At 55.2% G+C, this 14,553-nt stretch overlaps 1 protein-coding gene across 1 annotated transcript in view; it reads right to left on the reverse strand.

Moving 5' to 3' along the window:
- The window catches only part of CORO2B (coronin 2B), a 129,084-nt gene extending 116,005 nt beyond the window's left edge, over positions 1 to 13,079 (reverse strand). Inside the window, exon 1 of the mRNA XM_059697105.1 lies at positions 12,296 to 13,079. Coding sequence (XP_059553088.1) covers positions 12,296 to 12,310 — 15 coding nt within the window. The 5' untranslated portion in view covers positions 12,311 to 13,079. The remainder of the gene's footprint in view (positions 1 to 12,295) is intronic.
- Positions 13,080 to 14,553: the final 1,474 nt, after the last annotated feature.

Genomic DNA, 14,553 nt, shown 5'->3' on the forward strand with positions numbered 1-14,553 from the left:
TGGTCAGTGGTCAGGGAGCAGGACAGCCAGGTGGAGAGGTGCACAGAATAATGGCCATCTTCTCCACTCCCATTTCCTGGCAAAATCTGCTCCTGGAACCGGCGGTCCTCTCTGGCCTCACTTCCCCCTCAGGGACCTCTCCTCTCCTTACTTCGGGTCCTGCCATCTATCAGTCAAAGCCACCCACTGAAGGCATTACCTCTCCCAGGCTAATTTACATTTTAATAACATCTAAAAAGCCCAAAGGAACTGAATTCTGCACGGGGCTCTGGCACGGGGGCTGGGAGGGCATTCTGGAAAAAGCAAGCACACAGCTTGCTCAGTCGTCCACTGCCAGGCCAGCGGGCTGCAACCAGACACACCAGGGGCAGGACCCAGACCCCCCTTCCCTATGGTGTGAGCCAGGGCAAGGGCCGCCCTCTCTGAGGTTCAGTTCCCCGCTCTGTAAAGTGGGGATACCAGAAGCGTTGTGGGGTTACATCAGATAAAGAATGTGTCATGCTTGGTGTGCAACTCAGAACTCGCTGCATCGTTCCTGCTGCTTTTCCAAAGTAAAAGCTGCAGAGCTTGCAGCTCCCACAGCCAGTTCCTGCACTGGTTCTCCAGGGGCCTGGGATGGTGGCTTTGTTGTGGCTCTTGAGCACCTCCCCCTCCTCCACCACCCCCCTCCTTCCATCCCTCCACCCTCCACCCTTCATCCTCCTCCACCTTCTTTCCCTGCCTCCCTCCCTCCCTCCAAGTCAGAGTTCCAGGGAAAACTTTGCCTAGAGACTTCTCAAGCCTGTGATAAGGTCTGGCCAGCAGAAAGCTCTTAGTAACCCAGGCTCCCAACCCAGAGGCCCTTCTAATGGTTTCAGAGAAACAAAAGAGGGACAGATCGCCTTCAGCCCAGGGTGCCAAGAGGGCCGGTTCTCCCTTGGCTTCTAAGAGGGAGAGTGGGGTTCACAGGCCACTTCGGAGGCCAGAGTGGTGGCCTGGACGTAAGACACGAAGCTGCCAGATCTCGGTAATCACAGGCCCCTGGCTGAGCAGGAAGAGCCTCAGCAGTCGCTCCGCCTGCCTCTGCCATGACCAAGCCTCAGAGCGGGGCACTCCTGGCCGGTCACTTGGGGGACCAAGCCTCCCCATTCAGGTGCCCCCTGTCATCTAGGCTAAGCTCTCCAAGTCTCCTTTCTGGAATTCCCCCCGCCACCCACTTTTCAATCAGTCCTTGGCCTGGTTTCTACTAGAAGCCTAGAAAAACCCATTGAACAGAAACTCATCCACCTGGAGCCTGCCATGAACCCAAGGGAGCTCAGGTCTTGTTTGGCCACTTGTGCCCCCTTAGGCAGACCTTCTAGGGCAGTGGTTCTCAACCTTGGCTGCACATTCGAATCACCTGGGAATCTTTTTAAAATCCTGATTTCTGGTCCTCATCCTCTGGAAATTCTGTTTCTTTGTTACTAATGTTGCGGCCCCACCCCATAACAAACAGAATTTGCAGCCAAGGTTGAGAACCACTGTTCTAGGGCCTCAGTTTTCTCCTCTGCAAAATTGGGGGGATCCCATTACATCTCTTTCGAGTCCCTTCCGGCTCTAGAAATCCATGGATCAACAGGAAGAGGACGTAGCCTACGCAGCAACACCAGGACAGAGGTTAGGCCTGCTGCAACCCTAGCCAATGTTATAGCTTTACACCTGGTAAAGTCTGGACCACACCCTTAACAAGTGCTGGGGAGGGACTAAAACCCCTGGCCTCAGCAAGCTCACAGTTACGGAGTCAAGGTCCACACTCATGAAACAATCAGCAAACATCATAGGTTAGGTCTGTGCCTGCGGATGGTGCAGCAGAGACTGGGGAGCCCCAGGGACTCCAAGGCAGAGGAATCTCCAGACCCTGAAAAGGCCAGTTTAACAGAGCGACTGGGGTCCTGAAATAGCCTCAATCCATAGCAACTTCAATTTGTTCTCAGATAGTATAAAGACTATGGCAGGAAGGCTGATCCAGGGCCATCAGAGGACAGATTTGTGATAATAAAGAGTTATCAGGTACACAGAAATCCCCTTTCCCAGAATCCCATATTTCTCAGAATCCCAAATTTCCCCTGCATTCCCGCAAACAGACCTTTCACCTGGAGGTTGGCAGGGCAGGCATAAACAGCATTTTCTTCATGCAGTTGGACAAAAAACCTCAAAAATTAATTATTTTTTGTCCCCTTCCACCAACACCTTTCTTTCTGGCTGCTCCACGTCCTGGAAATTCCCCTGGGTCCCAGATCATAGAGCTATTATTTCTGAAATCACACTCTGGGTGTTTAAATGGTTTTCTGCAAAGGCCTCAACTAGTCAAAGATACCCCTTTCCATAAGCCCAAGAGAAAAGTGGATCTGAGCCCCCAGGAGTGTCAGATGTGTCTGGAGCAAAGGTCAAGGTCATTTGCCAATGGGGGACTGGGTCTTGCTGTCCAGAGTCTCAGGCAAGACTGTGCCCTGGGCCTGTCTTCCCTACCTTCCACAGGGAACCAGGATGATTCAGATCAAGGTTTAGATCTTTATTTGGCTCACTTTTCAAACGAAAGCAGGACACCCAATTTTTATCACCATTATTTGTCCCAAGCATATTAAAATAGCCAAAACAGAACAGGAAGCGAGGAAAGCAGCTTTTCATCTGCAAAACCAGCCTGACAATACAACACACAGAGGCCTTTAGAAGAGAGGAACTCATTTCTTCCACCAAAGGGGTCTGAGTCAGTTCTGAAGGCAGCGAGACAGCAGGAGAAGCGGGTTAGCTGTTGGAGAGAACTGCCTAACACTGAAGGCCGTGAAACCCCAGTGGTGGGATGGGGCGGGGGGGCCGTGAATCTGACATTACGACGAACCACCCCCTTCCATGACGCCTGCAAAGCACTTTACTTCTTTTTTTCCATATTACTTCCACATTACAGCACCCTAGGAAGATTGAGTACTAACTCCATATTTTACAGATGAGAAAAGAGAGGCTCAGAGACACTGAGGGGCTGGCCCAAGGTCACACAGTAAGGAACAGAGTCAAGAGCCTCCAGATCCCCAGCTCTGTCAGGAAAATGTCCATGTGATATTTTTACTTTGCCCAATTAGGACCATTTTTAGTTTTTAAATCTTTGTGATGATCTGGATTAGGCCTTGGTTTTTAAAGTAAAAAAATATATATATATATAGCTCAGGGAAGGTGCACATTTTACATGGAGTGCATGGCACAGGGTCATCCCAGCCCACAGTGGCCAGACAGAAGGCCTGGGTGGCAGGCTCAGCCCCTCACCAGCTTTGGGGACGTTAGGAACTATTACCTCCCGTCCTCTCTAGGCCTCTGCTGCTGCAGCTATAGAAAGAGGACCTCAAGGGCTATCATGAAGATCAAATGAGTAGATATATATGAAACACTTCTTATTTGCCTGCCAGAAAGAACACACTCGAGGAAGGTTAGCTACTTCTGTTGTTTTTGTTGATTTCACTGTTGGTTCCTTAAAAGCAGGGACCTAACACCTGGCAAAAGGCTGGGAACTGCCTACTTATAAATTGGGATTTATTAAAAGAATCTAAATTCAGGTTAGGAGTCATTCTCATGTTCCTAGAAAGTGTGGAGCGCCATGGAGGCAGAGTGCTGCACCCGATGACCTCAGCTGGCTCTGGAGTGAAACTCTGAGCCTGGGGGCTTCTTCCTGGGGATTTGTGTGAGCACCCACCCAGCGGGAGCCTCCCCACGCCCCCTCTGCAGTCAGCCAGAACCTCCAAGGGTCTCACCTTCTGCCTCACACAGGGGCCAGTAAGCTTAAGCCTGAGCCAGGAACTCCATGTAAAATATGCACCTTCCCTGAGCTCAGGCAGGGCAGAAACCAAAATGCAGCCACCACCTCGTGGACTTGTAACATTAAAGTTACAAGCATGCCCAGTGCATGAAATTCGTGTGCGGGTATGGTCCGTAGGCCTGGCCTGTGATCCAGGCCATCTTCCCCAGCTGCCTGCAGCTGCCCCACCCCCTAACACCACCTACCCCCAGTTCCCTGTTTGCCATTGGGCAATCGGAGCCTGCCGGCCAGGGAAAGGAACCAAGAGGTGGTCAGTGCACCTCATAGTGACTGGTCGAGTGATCGTTCTGCCGTTAGGGTCAATTTGCATATTACCCTTTTATTATATAGGATTATTATATAGGATAGAGGACTGGTGCACGGGTGCAGGCCAGCAGGCCTGCCCTGATGGGGGCCCCGGATCAGGGTGAGGGTCCCCGCTGGGGGGCGGGCGGTTTGCAGGCCGGCCATGCCCCCGATTGAGGTGGGGGGGCTTCCGCTGGGGGGCAGGGCCAGGGTGAGGGGCCGTGGGCAGTTTGCAGGCCTGCCCTGATGGGGACCCCTGATCTGGGTGGGGGTCCCCGCTGGGGGGCTAGCCAGGGCGAGGGGCTGTGGTCATTCTGGTCTCTGGTCATTCTGGTTGTTCTGATGTTTCGGTCGCTGGGCTTTTATTATATAGGATAGTTTTACTTTAAAGACCAAGGCCCAATCCAGATCATCACAAAGATTTAAAAACTAAAAATGGTCATAATTGGGCCAAGTAAAAATATAACATGGAAATGTTCCCGACAGAGCAAAATTTCCTTTTGGAAAAATAAATGACCCCTCCCTGAAGCTGCCTGTGAGCCAGGAGGGCCCCCGCTCTCCCTTACACAGCCCGGGGAGGCTCTGCGAGGGGGGCAGAGGGTTGGACAACTGAACGTGGCACTTCCACCCCCTCCTGCCCAGGTCAGTTTAAGTGGCCCAGCTCCCAGCCATCCTCCCCGTGACCATCAAACCACAGGAGGTGGGAGGGAAGAGCGACGGAGTCAGGAGGCCGGGTCTTGCTTGCCCAGCCTGCATTCCACATCGCTGGGTGACTTTCTGCTGCTTACTTGGTGCCTCTGTGCCTGCTTCCTCCTGAGTGGAGTGACCTACACCATGAAGCCCTTCTGAGGATGACATGAGCTCATACATGTACCGAGCCCTCGCCAATGCTGCAGGAAAGTCCTGGTGTGCTGTTTTTGACTCCAGAGGTTTCCTGTGCTGTTCCCTCTGCCTGTTACCTCTCCTCAGCTCCCTCCTTTCACCTGCTACCTCCCACTCACCCTTCATGATTCAGCTTAAAGTCGCTTCCTGACCCCCTGACTATGTCAGTCCTCTGTTGTTATTCCCCAAGTTTGCTGTACTTCTCGTTTTATAACCCCCAGGACACCCATCGTCAGCATTTCTTTAATTTTCTGTCTTCTGGATGTTAATAGCTAACACTAGCTGCTTCACATGGATCAGCTCGTTTAATCTTTATAATAATTCTTTTAAGTACTACTAGTATTAATCCCAATTCATGGACGGAGGAACAGATGTTCAGAGAGGTTAGGCAACTTGCCCGAGAACACACAGCAAGTAAATGATGCAGTGCCATCTGTCTAATTCTAAAGCTGGCATTCTTTAGAGTCTGCACCCCCTGGGACTCAAGGGCCATATCATATGGAGAGAAGGCCACTTCTGGTAAGCGCTGCTGGCCCTTCAGGGAAATGGGGCCAGCGGTCCTGCCTCAGTCACACCTTGTTCGGCCCCCGGGCTGGCCACCTTGCCTAAGCAGCCCTATCTGATGTCAGACACCACATGTAGGAAGCCCTCCTCACCAGCACCCTCCCCCAAATTATTTATGTGGTCCCCGGCTCCAGCAAAGGCCACAGGGGAGTCTAAGCAGGACACATCCACGGTGTCGCCTTCAAGGCAAGCAGCCTTGAAACACACCTCAGTGCCAGGACCACAGACACACAGACAGGAGCCCTCCACCTCGGGGGTGGGAGCAGAGCAGAGTGGAACACCTGCCCAAGAGGCCGGGCAGGTAGATGGATGTGTGCTCTGGGCTCAGACAGCCCAGGCACAGAGAGCCCCTCCCCCAACCACTAAACTTGCCACCTTGAGCAACTCACCTACCCTTGATGAGCCTCAATTTCCTCCTCTGGAAAATGGGATCATCCGCTGACAGATTCAACCTCATGGTTGTACTGGGTAAGTGCGATCAGGCATGCCCAATGCCTGCTAATAACTGTTATTCTCTCAATGATGGTGATCAACCCTCACAGGATGTAGACCAAGCATGTCAAACTCGCAGCCCGCGGGCCACATGCCTCATTTATTTGGCCCCTGCTAGCCTTTGAGTTTGACATGCTTGATGTAGGCCACTATGTGATCGGATTGAGAATGTTATGGCTTAAAGTCAGAAGATGTGGGTGTGCATCCCAGCTCTGACCCACATTAGCTCTGTGACCAGGCTGTGGCCATCTCTCCACTCAGACTCCATTTAGTCCTCTGTACACAGGGGGAACCCCACCGTGGGACCTTCGAAGGGATTCGGTGCAGTAACCCAGGCTTGTAGTCTGTAAACAGGACAGTCCTGAGCAAGCCGGTGCCTCCCATCACGGTGTTAATTGGAAGGAGGGTGCCAGCCAGAAACCAATTCCGAAGTCCCTCCAGGGGCCTCTGTGGGGGAGCAGAGGGGAGGGGCCCGTAAGGTTGGGCGGCAGCTCCTCCCCTACTTCCCACCCTCCTCCCCCACTCTTGCTCCTTCACAGCTGGTCCCACACTCCAGGCCCACAAAGGGGAGGCTCGTTGTAAACAGCTTCTTTTCATGTGGAAGCCACTGGATTTACATCTGTCCTTCCCTGGCAGGGCCTGCTCCAGGCCAGCTGCTCTGAGGCCTGAGTCTGCGGGGTCCACCGGCAGAGAAAGGCAGGGGAACAGAACAAGCTGATCTGGAGAAGAGGAAAGGAGAGGGTGCTATGCACACGGGGAATGTGCACATTCTCTCATCTCATGGACACCAGACAAATTCTGTGGCCAGCACATCCAAATCAGACTCTGGCTTGCGCGCTGCCAGGAGCCGGCGGCAGCTGAGGCCATGTCTGCTCCAGACTAGCCAACCGGGAGAGAAATGGAAAAACTCACTCCATCACTGAGCTGCCAGGGCCTAGTGCTGCCAGGCCGTTGGTCCAGCCAGCGTCCACACTCCCAAACTGGCCGAGCTCAAGTCTAGGCTCACTCCACAGGGCCACCCAACTGTGGGGTGATTCTGGGGCCCTGGGGAGCCTCACAATCCTTCCCACGAGCCTCTAATTGATGCCATAGGTGTCAAGGTGGCAATGCCCCCAGGCAAGAGAACATAGGCCTGTGGGTACCCTCAAATCACTCACCAGAGCTCTTCCTGAGAGTGAGTTTCATTGCCTGTAAGGAGAGATCATCAGGAAGGAAAGAGCCTGCATTTATTGAGCAAGCAGGATAGACCTCTCGCCTGGACCTCAAGGCTCCTTGCTCAGGACAGCTCCTTCATCTCCGTCTCCTCAGAGGTTCTGGACAGCGGGCGCAATGGCTCACGCACTCTCACCCCAATGCCTAGCTCAGGGCCTGGCCTCGAGCAGGGGCTCCAAGGGTGCTAGCTAAAGGAACGAGTGAATGCGGGCCTCACACCCGCTGCAGGAGAATGCTCGATGTCTGGAAGAACTGACAGGAAGGAGGAGGTATAACGAGAGCATGAAGTAGAGAGGCAGAACCCCCACCCCCAGGTGCGGGGAGTTTGGTGTGTGCCTTTTAACTGAGGCTCTGTGACATGCTGGCTCTCACATCTCTTCTCCAGTAAGAGCCAGACAGGAAAGAGGTGCTGGGGAGAGGGATGTTGGGGGGGGGGGTGAAGAGAGGGAGGAATGGGGCCCAGGCATCTCCTTCATAGGCTAGATTCTGGGTCAAGGATTTGGAGGTAGAGAGGCCTCGCAATCCCTCCCTTCCCATCCTGATCCTGGGTATAGCTAGGGCTCCCATATACCTTCAACCCCAACATTTGTCTCCAAGGGAAGAGGCTGCCCAGCAGAGGGAAAGCCAGACCCCAGCCGTCCAGGTTGGCCTGTACAGTGGGGTCACTGGAGTGGGCTGCCTGTGACTGGGCTGCCTGAAATCCCCTCACAGGGCGGCCGGGGGTAAGGAGCACTGGCCACAGTCAGGAGCACCAGGCTCCAGACCCTTCAGCCTCCAACTGGCTGAGCGACTAAGGCAGCTCCCCATTCTGTGCCCTGGGCGTCAGCTCCTTCCCCTGTCAAGGGAGAGGGCTGGATGATTTGACAGCTCAGACATGCTGTTCTCCTACAAGCCACTCCATAGGGGCCCTAGAGTCACGTGATCTTTGTCAAACAATTAACTGTTACTAGTTACCTGGGAGAGCAACACCGTCCTCGTTCCCATCACACTGAGCAGGCACCAGGGCTGCCAGCAGTGCGCTGAGCTCTGCCAGGACAGGGGCAGGAGCGAGAAGACTGACCTGCAGGGAGAGGGCCCAGGAGTGGCTGACATGCTGCTTGTGGACCTGAAATCGGGTCCCGGAGAGGGAGTGCTGGCACCAGGGCCTCCTCTTTGCCCACATCCTCCGGCTTAGGTCTTCTGAGGTATGGCAGGCACTCCTGAGGCCCAGGGTACTGTATTCCTGACAGCTGACCCACCAAACCAGCCTCGAGAACTGGGAAAGCACTGAGCTCACGGGCTCTAGCCTAACAAGGCACACCTGGGAGCCAGGGCGCCCAGGCACACCGTCACCACCTTTCTTACCCAGAAGCCCCACCTCTGGTCACATCACAGACAAGAGCCAGGAAATCACACCAAAGGACCTTTGCTCATAGCCACTGACTTGTACTCTGCACACAGTGCTAACCGTTTTCTTCTGGTTTGTTTTGTGTGTGTTTTTTCCAGGTGACGGCAGTTTAGAAAAGGGTATTAAGAACAGGAGAAGTACTGCTAGTCTGGCATCTTGCTGACATGGAATACAGATAGAAAAATGACTAAAAGCAGGCACAAGAACTCAAAGAGTAAAATCATCTGGAATAAAATCGTCTTGTTACTAGGAAAGCAGCCCTACTTCCTCTCCCCTGACTTGCCCATGGAAGGATTCTAGACGGAACCTGGGAGGAGGTGGCTGGCCAAGGTCAGGAAAGCTGTTACTGGCCCCTCCCACTCCTCTCTCTCTCTCTTTTATTCCTTTCTCCTCCTCCTCATTACATAAAGAAACTAAGGTCGCTTATTAGACACACACAATAAAACAGAGTTTGAAACGTCATAACCAGGAGCAAAGCCAGCGGGCAAGGTCACCATCTGCATGGCTCTGTATCTCTAGTGCTGATTAGGGCAGAAGTCCCTCTAGGACCTACCCCCTCACCCCCAGGCTTTATATGCAGCTCCACCAGCTGCACCCCACAATGAAGGAGAATAGGGATATGCCTGAGAGGCAGGGTGGTAAGGGGAAAACAGAGGCCCGCCTCCCCTCAGGAAGTGCTACTGACCATCTAGCAGCGTGCCCCTCTGATCTCCTCTCCTCCGCTTTCCAGGATCTCCGGACTAACAAGATGATCTCTTCTTGCAAGCCACACCTAACCTCTGACACAAAAGCTCAGTCCAAGGGGCAGGGAGCTAGGCTCCCCCAAAAGGGATGACCCTGTGCCTGGAGGAGGAGCAGCAAGGGCTGAGGTCTTACCCTCTAAGCCAGCGGTTCTCAACCTATGGGTCGCGACCCCTTTGGGGGTCGAACGACCCTTTCACAGGGGTCGCCTAAGACCATCGGAAAACACATATTGAATATATAATTACATATTGTTTTTGTGATTCATCACTATGCTTTAATTATGTTCAATTTGTAACAATGAAAATACATCCTGCATATCAGATATTTACATTACGATTCATAACAGTAGCAAAATGACAGTTATGAAGTAGCAACGAAAATAATTTTATGGTTGGGGGCCACCACAACATGAGGAACTGTATTAAAGGGTCACGGCATTAGGGAAGTTGAGAACCACTGCTCTAAGCCATAGCCTCCCCGGCCCCCCACCCCCAGTTTGTAAGTAGTGATCCCACCTCCCAGATGTCCTTTAGGGATCTTCTTCATATCTGTCTTGTAACCAAACCTCCTTCCAGAGAACAAAGAGCCCCCTATCTCCGTGAGAGCTGGCTTCCTTGCTGAAGCTGAAGATGTCTAAAGGCCCAGCAGGAGGAACTCAAGGCATCTTCAAAACCAATTCCTCCATTTCACAGATGGGAAAACAGAGGCCTAGAGGTGGAACTGACTGGCCCGGGTCATACGGCCTTCTTAGTGGCTGAGGTAGGACTAGAGGCCAGGCCTTCCGACTCCCAGAGCACTGGCTTCTTCTGGAACTTGTAGAGGCACCTCCTCCAGCAGGCTCCCAGGCAGCAGGCCTGCACACAGGCCCCTCTCCTGCAGCCGCCTGCTCTGCTCCTCCACCCCTCCCCACAGGAAAGCTGTGAAGGACTGGCAAGGGTGAGAAGACAGGGTTAAGGTGGGGCTTTATTTAATCCCCGGAGCTGGCTTAGACTGATGCCACGTTGGTTAGAGCAGGAGGAGAGAGACACAGAGGGTTTTGGTGGGGATGGGAAAGCAGTACTGAATACTCACTGGGCATTAAGAAGGCAGGCCTTCCCCGTGGGCTTAACAAACAAGTACCCACCTTCGTGGACTCCCTACCCCAGGGGCTACCTCCAAGCACTGACCCTCTACCATGGAAATAATCCAGTCTCCAGGGTGCTCAACACTGCACAGCAGTGGGAAGGCCACAGGCCACAGATACGACAGACCTCAGGGCAAACCCCAGCTTTGCTACTTACTCACTGTGTGACCTTAAGCGAATCTTGTATCACTCTGAGCCTCAGTTTCTTCCTCGGTTAAAGGTGCTAAACACACCTTCCTTGTAGGCCTCCTGGGTAGGTAGGCATCCTGGCTCATATGCATAAAGAGACGCAGGGGAGGCACTGAATCAAATCTCAGTGCCATTATTACACATCTCACATCCTTGATCTCTCATCCAGGCCTACCCATTCTTCTTCCTCCCTTTGACATTAATAACCTTAACAATAATCATCCTTCCCAGGTGAATAGCCTGCGTAGCGTTTCAAAACACTAAGCATCCTCCTCGCTGTGGGTCACAGCAGCCCTGCCAGTAGTAGCCAGAGCTAAGGTGGACCCCCAGCCCCCAAGTTCATCTTCCCACAATGTTTCCAAGTCCCAGTTTTGGAATTGAGCCCAAATACCCTGAACAAATATGTTGTCTTGTAGCAGATCTCATGGGGGCCTGGGTGGCCCCTGACTTATCAGACGGAGCCAGAACTACCCCTCCCGTTGCTACCATGGCTGACCCTCCTCCTGGTCCACTGCTCTGACCAGAGCAAACTGCCCTTCCCATTTGGCCTCCAGCTCTCCAATCCTGAGAGCCAGCTGGACAGCTAGTGGAGTCTGGCCTTGGGTGCATGGATCGCCAAACCCAAGGCCAGCACCCAAGGCCAGCGTCAGGCTGTGAGCTCCTCACAGGGAAAGAACTCCCTCAAAAGTGTGGGTTCACATCCTTGATTCATTTGTTCTTCAACTGCCCAGCACTACCCTCAGGATCCATATCATCATCCTCATATTCCACAAAAGGAAACTGAGGCCCAAAGAAGGGCCCAGCCAAGATCACCCAGGGTTTGGGTAGAGTGGGGAGTGAGTTCAGGTCCCGCTAGTCTCCTGACCCTGGGCACCTTCCAGTACCCTGTCTGCTTTCCTCTTCACCCCTTCCTCCTCACAACCGAGAAACCCCAAAGTCTCTCCAATAAACCTGGCCCCCATGGCAAGGTCCAAACACCCTCCTCAATGTTGAGGCTGCCAGAATGCCCATCTTCTCCTCCCTGGCACATTCCCTCCCCGCATCTTCAAGCTGGTCACCTCTGAACCTTTCCTATCCCCACTAGCAACTCCCGGGGCTGGGGAGCGCCTTCTCCAGTGAGTGGCGTTGGCGAAGGGCCAGAGTCCCTGGGATTGGCGGCAGAGACCGGCAGGTGTGGTGGGCTTTCCCCTCCAGGGGCCTCCTCTGGGCGGCAAGCCCATTCCCACACCGCTGCCAGCTCCAGTCCCTGCCAGCGCCTCTCCCCGGGGCGCGCTCCAAGGGGGGACGCCAAGGAGCTGCCCAACACTGCTCTCCAGGGGTTAAAAATGCAGCATCCGAAACAAGGGTTAAAAATGCAGTCCTGGGGTTGGGCCGGCCAGGAGGCTTGTTGTCCAAAGCGCCACAGCGGCCGCCAAAGCCGCATCCTCCCCCTTCCCTCTGCGGTCCTTGGGGGCCGGAGCGACTCCAGCGGCTGGGGGAGCTAAGGAGGCGCACGCCGCACCTCCCCGGCATCGAGCCCCCTCCTCCCTCCCACCCCCGCGTCCCCGCAGCCCCGGCGGAGGGCTGTCGGCGCCGGCGGGTCCCGGGCGCTTACCTTTGTGACAGTCATGCAGGAACTCGGGGCGCTGCCGGGCGCGGGCGCGGCGTGCGGGGGCGACGGCCGGGGTCCGCCTGCGGCCCGGGCGGCGGCGGGAAGGGGTCCCGCGCGGTTCGCGCGCTCGCGGCCGGGGCGGCTCTGGGCGCGCTCCCCACGCCCCGCGGGAGGCTCGGCCGAGCCGTGGGGCCCGCGCTCCGGGCGGGCGGGCAGCGCGCAGGGACCGCTCGTCGGCGCTCGCCCGCCGCTCTTCGCTGATGTCAGCCCCAAATGTGCATTTATAATAGATGAGCCTCTTTCGCCGCAGGAAGGCGAGGCAGGAAGAAAGGGAGCGAGGGAGCGGGCCCGGGCTGGGGGGCGGGGGGAGGAAGAGGGGCCGGGAACTCGCTACAAAGGAGGAGGCGGAGGGAGGAGGGGGAGGAGGAAGCGCCCGCCCGCCCGCGGCCGTGCCCCGCGCCTCCGGCCCGTGTCGCTGGCCGCTGGGCACCGCCGCTCCTGGGCCTGGGCCGGGCGCCGAGGCGGGCGGGCGGGCGGCCTTAACCCCTTCCGGCCCGCGGGCGGCTGGGCGAGCGGGGGCCTGGCACCTGCTGGCCGGGGAGAGGGCGGCAGCCCGGGTTCTCAGTGCCCCGCTGGCCCGGGGGCGCTGGTGAAATCACGCGCTGGGCGGCCGAGGCGCCGCGCTGGCCGAGAAGACCGCCGGGTCGCCCCCTGGAGGTTCGCCGAGTCGGCCCGCGGGCCAGGAGGGGCGCTCGGTCCGCGGAGAGGGGCGTGGCAGCCTCCAGCCCCGAGTCCGCCGCGGCCCTTCCCCACGCAAACCCCGGGCTCAAGGTCGCCGCGTGGCTTGTGTAAGAGATCATTTGAATCCAATTCTCCAAGCGATTAGCTGGCCCAGGGGGAGCAGAGCCAATGTTACGGAGGAAGAAACAACACGAGTGGAAAGTGACTTCGACAAGGACACGCGGTGGGACTGCCCCCAGGCGTTTCTCCGCGACCCGCGGCGCGCAAGCTCTCCACGGCCCTGGTACCCGTGGCGATAAGAGATGCCTGCTAGTGGCGGGGCGGGCCCTGCTCCAGGTGTGCAGCGCTGGTCCGGAGAACACAGGTGCGTCCTGTGATGTGACCTAATCCTGACCTGGGTCACGCCATATCCTGGAGCTGTTGCAGGGGCTTGAGGGACAATCACCTGAAGGTGACCCCCCACCGGAGTACCTGAGAAGAACCTGTTTGTGATTACACTGAACCACTGACGGCTAAGACTGAGCAGGGCAGAGGTTAGCTCAGATGGCGCGTGCAGGGCTTTTTGATGCATCACCTCCTCACTGCAAGCCCGGAAGTGCTGGCTTCCTGTTACACCAAGATTTACATCCAAATTAAGTATATCACAAGGCAGTCAACTCGGTGGGTGACCACCTGTGTGTACAAGAGGCCAGGAGAACACAGGAGGCCTGATGCCTGCCTTCAAGAAGCACACTTGTTACACTACCTCAATAATAAGTGGCAGCTGTAGAGAGCTTTGTGGATCATCACGCTAACTTTCTTTGCATTTCCTCTTGTGGTCCAAAATGCCACAGTAGGAGACAGGAATTACCATCCTCATGTTGCTGAGTGAACAAAGAGGGGGAGGAGACCTGCCTAAAATCACACAGTGATGAACAGAACTCTTGTGTATTTTGGATCTGTGTGTTCCAGGGCCACTCGGCCTGGATGCCTTATTTGCGCCCCCACCTGTCTTAGATGCTAGATGAATGCCTGAGTCCTGGTTTCACACAGGAGGACTTTGAGTAACTTCACTAAATCTCTTGGGTAGCAGATGTTGCCACCGGCCTCAGGCATCTCATTTGTGCAGAAATTCCAAGGTGTTGCCCATGCTGGACCTCAAACCTTGACCACAGTGTTCACGCCACCCTTCTGTACTAACCGGAACCTCCCTACCTCTCACCATCCCACCTCCTTGCCATACTCCTGACAACTGCAGCACCCCTGGTTCCACCAGTTGCATTTGGCTGTGAGTATCTGGACTTCTTTTCATGAGCTTCCTGTTGGTGTACACGGTGAGCTGGGAAGCATCCTGCACACAGGGAACATCTTCCCTTACTGGGTACCCCTGGGCAGTCTGCAGGTGCTCAGCAAACATTAACCCCCCCAAAACAAATCAGTCAACATAAACCTTAGGTCTGCAGCAGAAGAAATTTAGATTAGACCCACAGACGCATTTGCTCTCAGCAAGCTGCCCAGCCTCAAGAGGGGTCACAGTCCCT

The sequence above is a fragment of the Myotis daubentonii genome, chromosome 1 (genome assembly GCF_963259705.1).
Source record: "Myotis daubentonii chromosome 1, mMyoDau2.1, whole genome shotgun sequence".
In the NCBI taxonomy this organism is placed as follows: Eukaryota; Metazoa; Chordata; class Mammalia; order Chiroptera; family Vespertilionidae; genus Myotis; species Myotis daubentonii.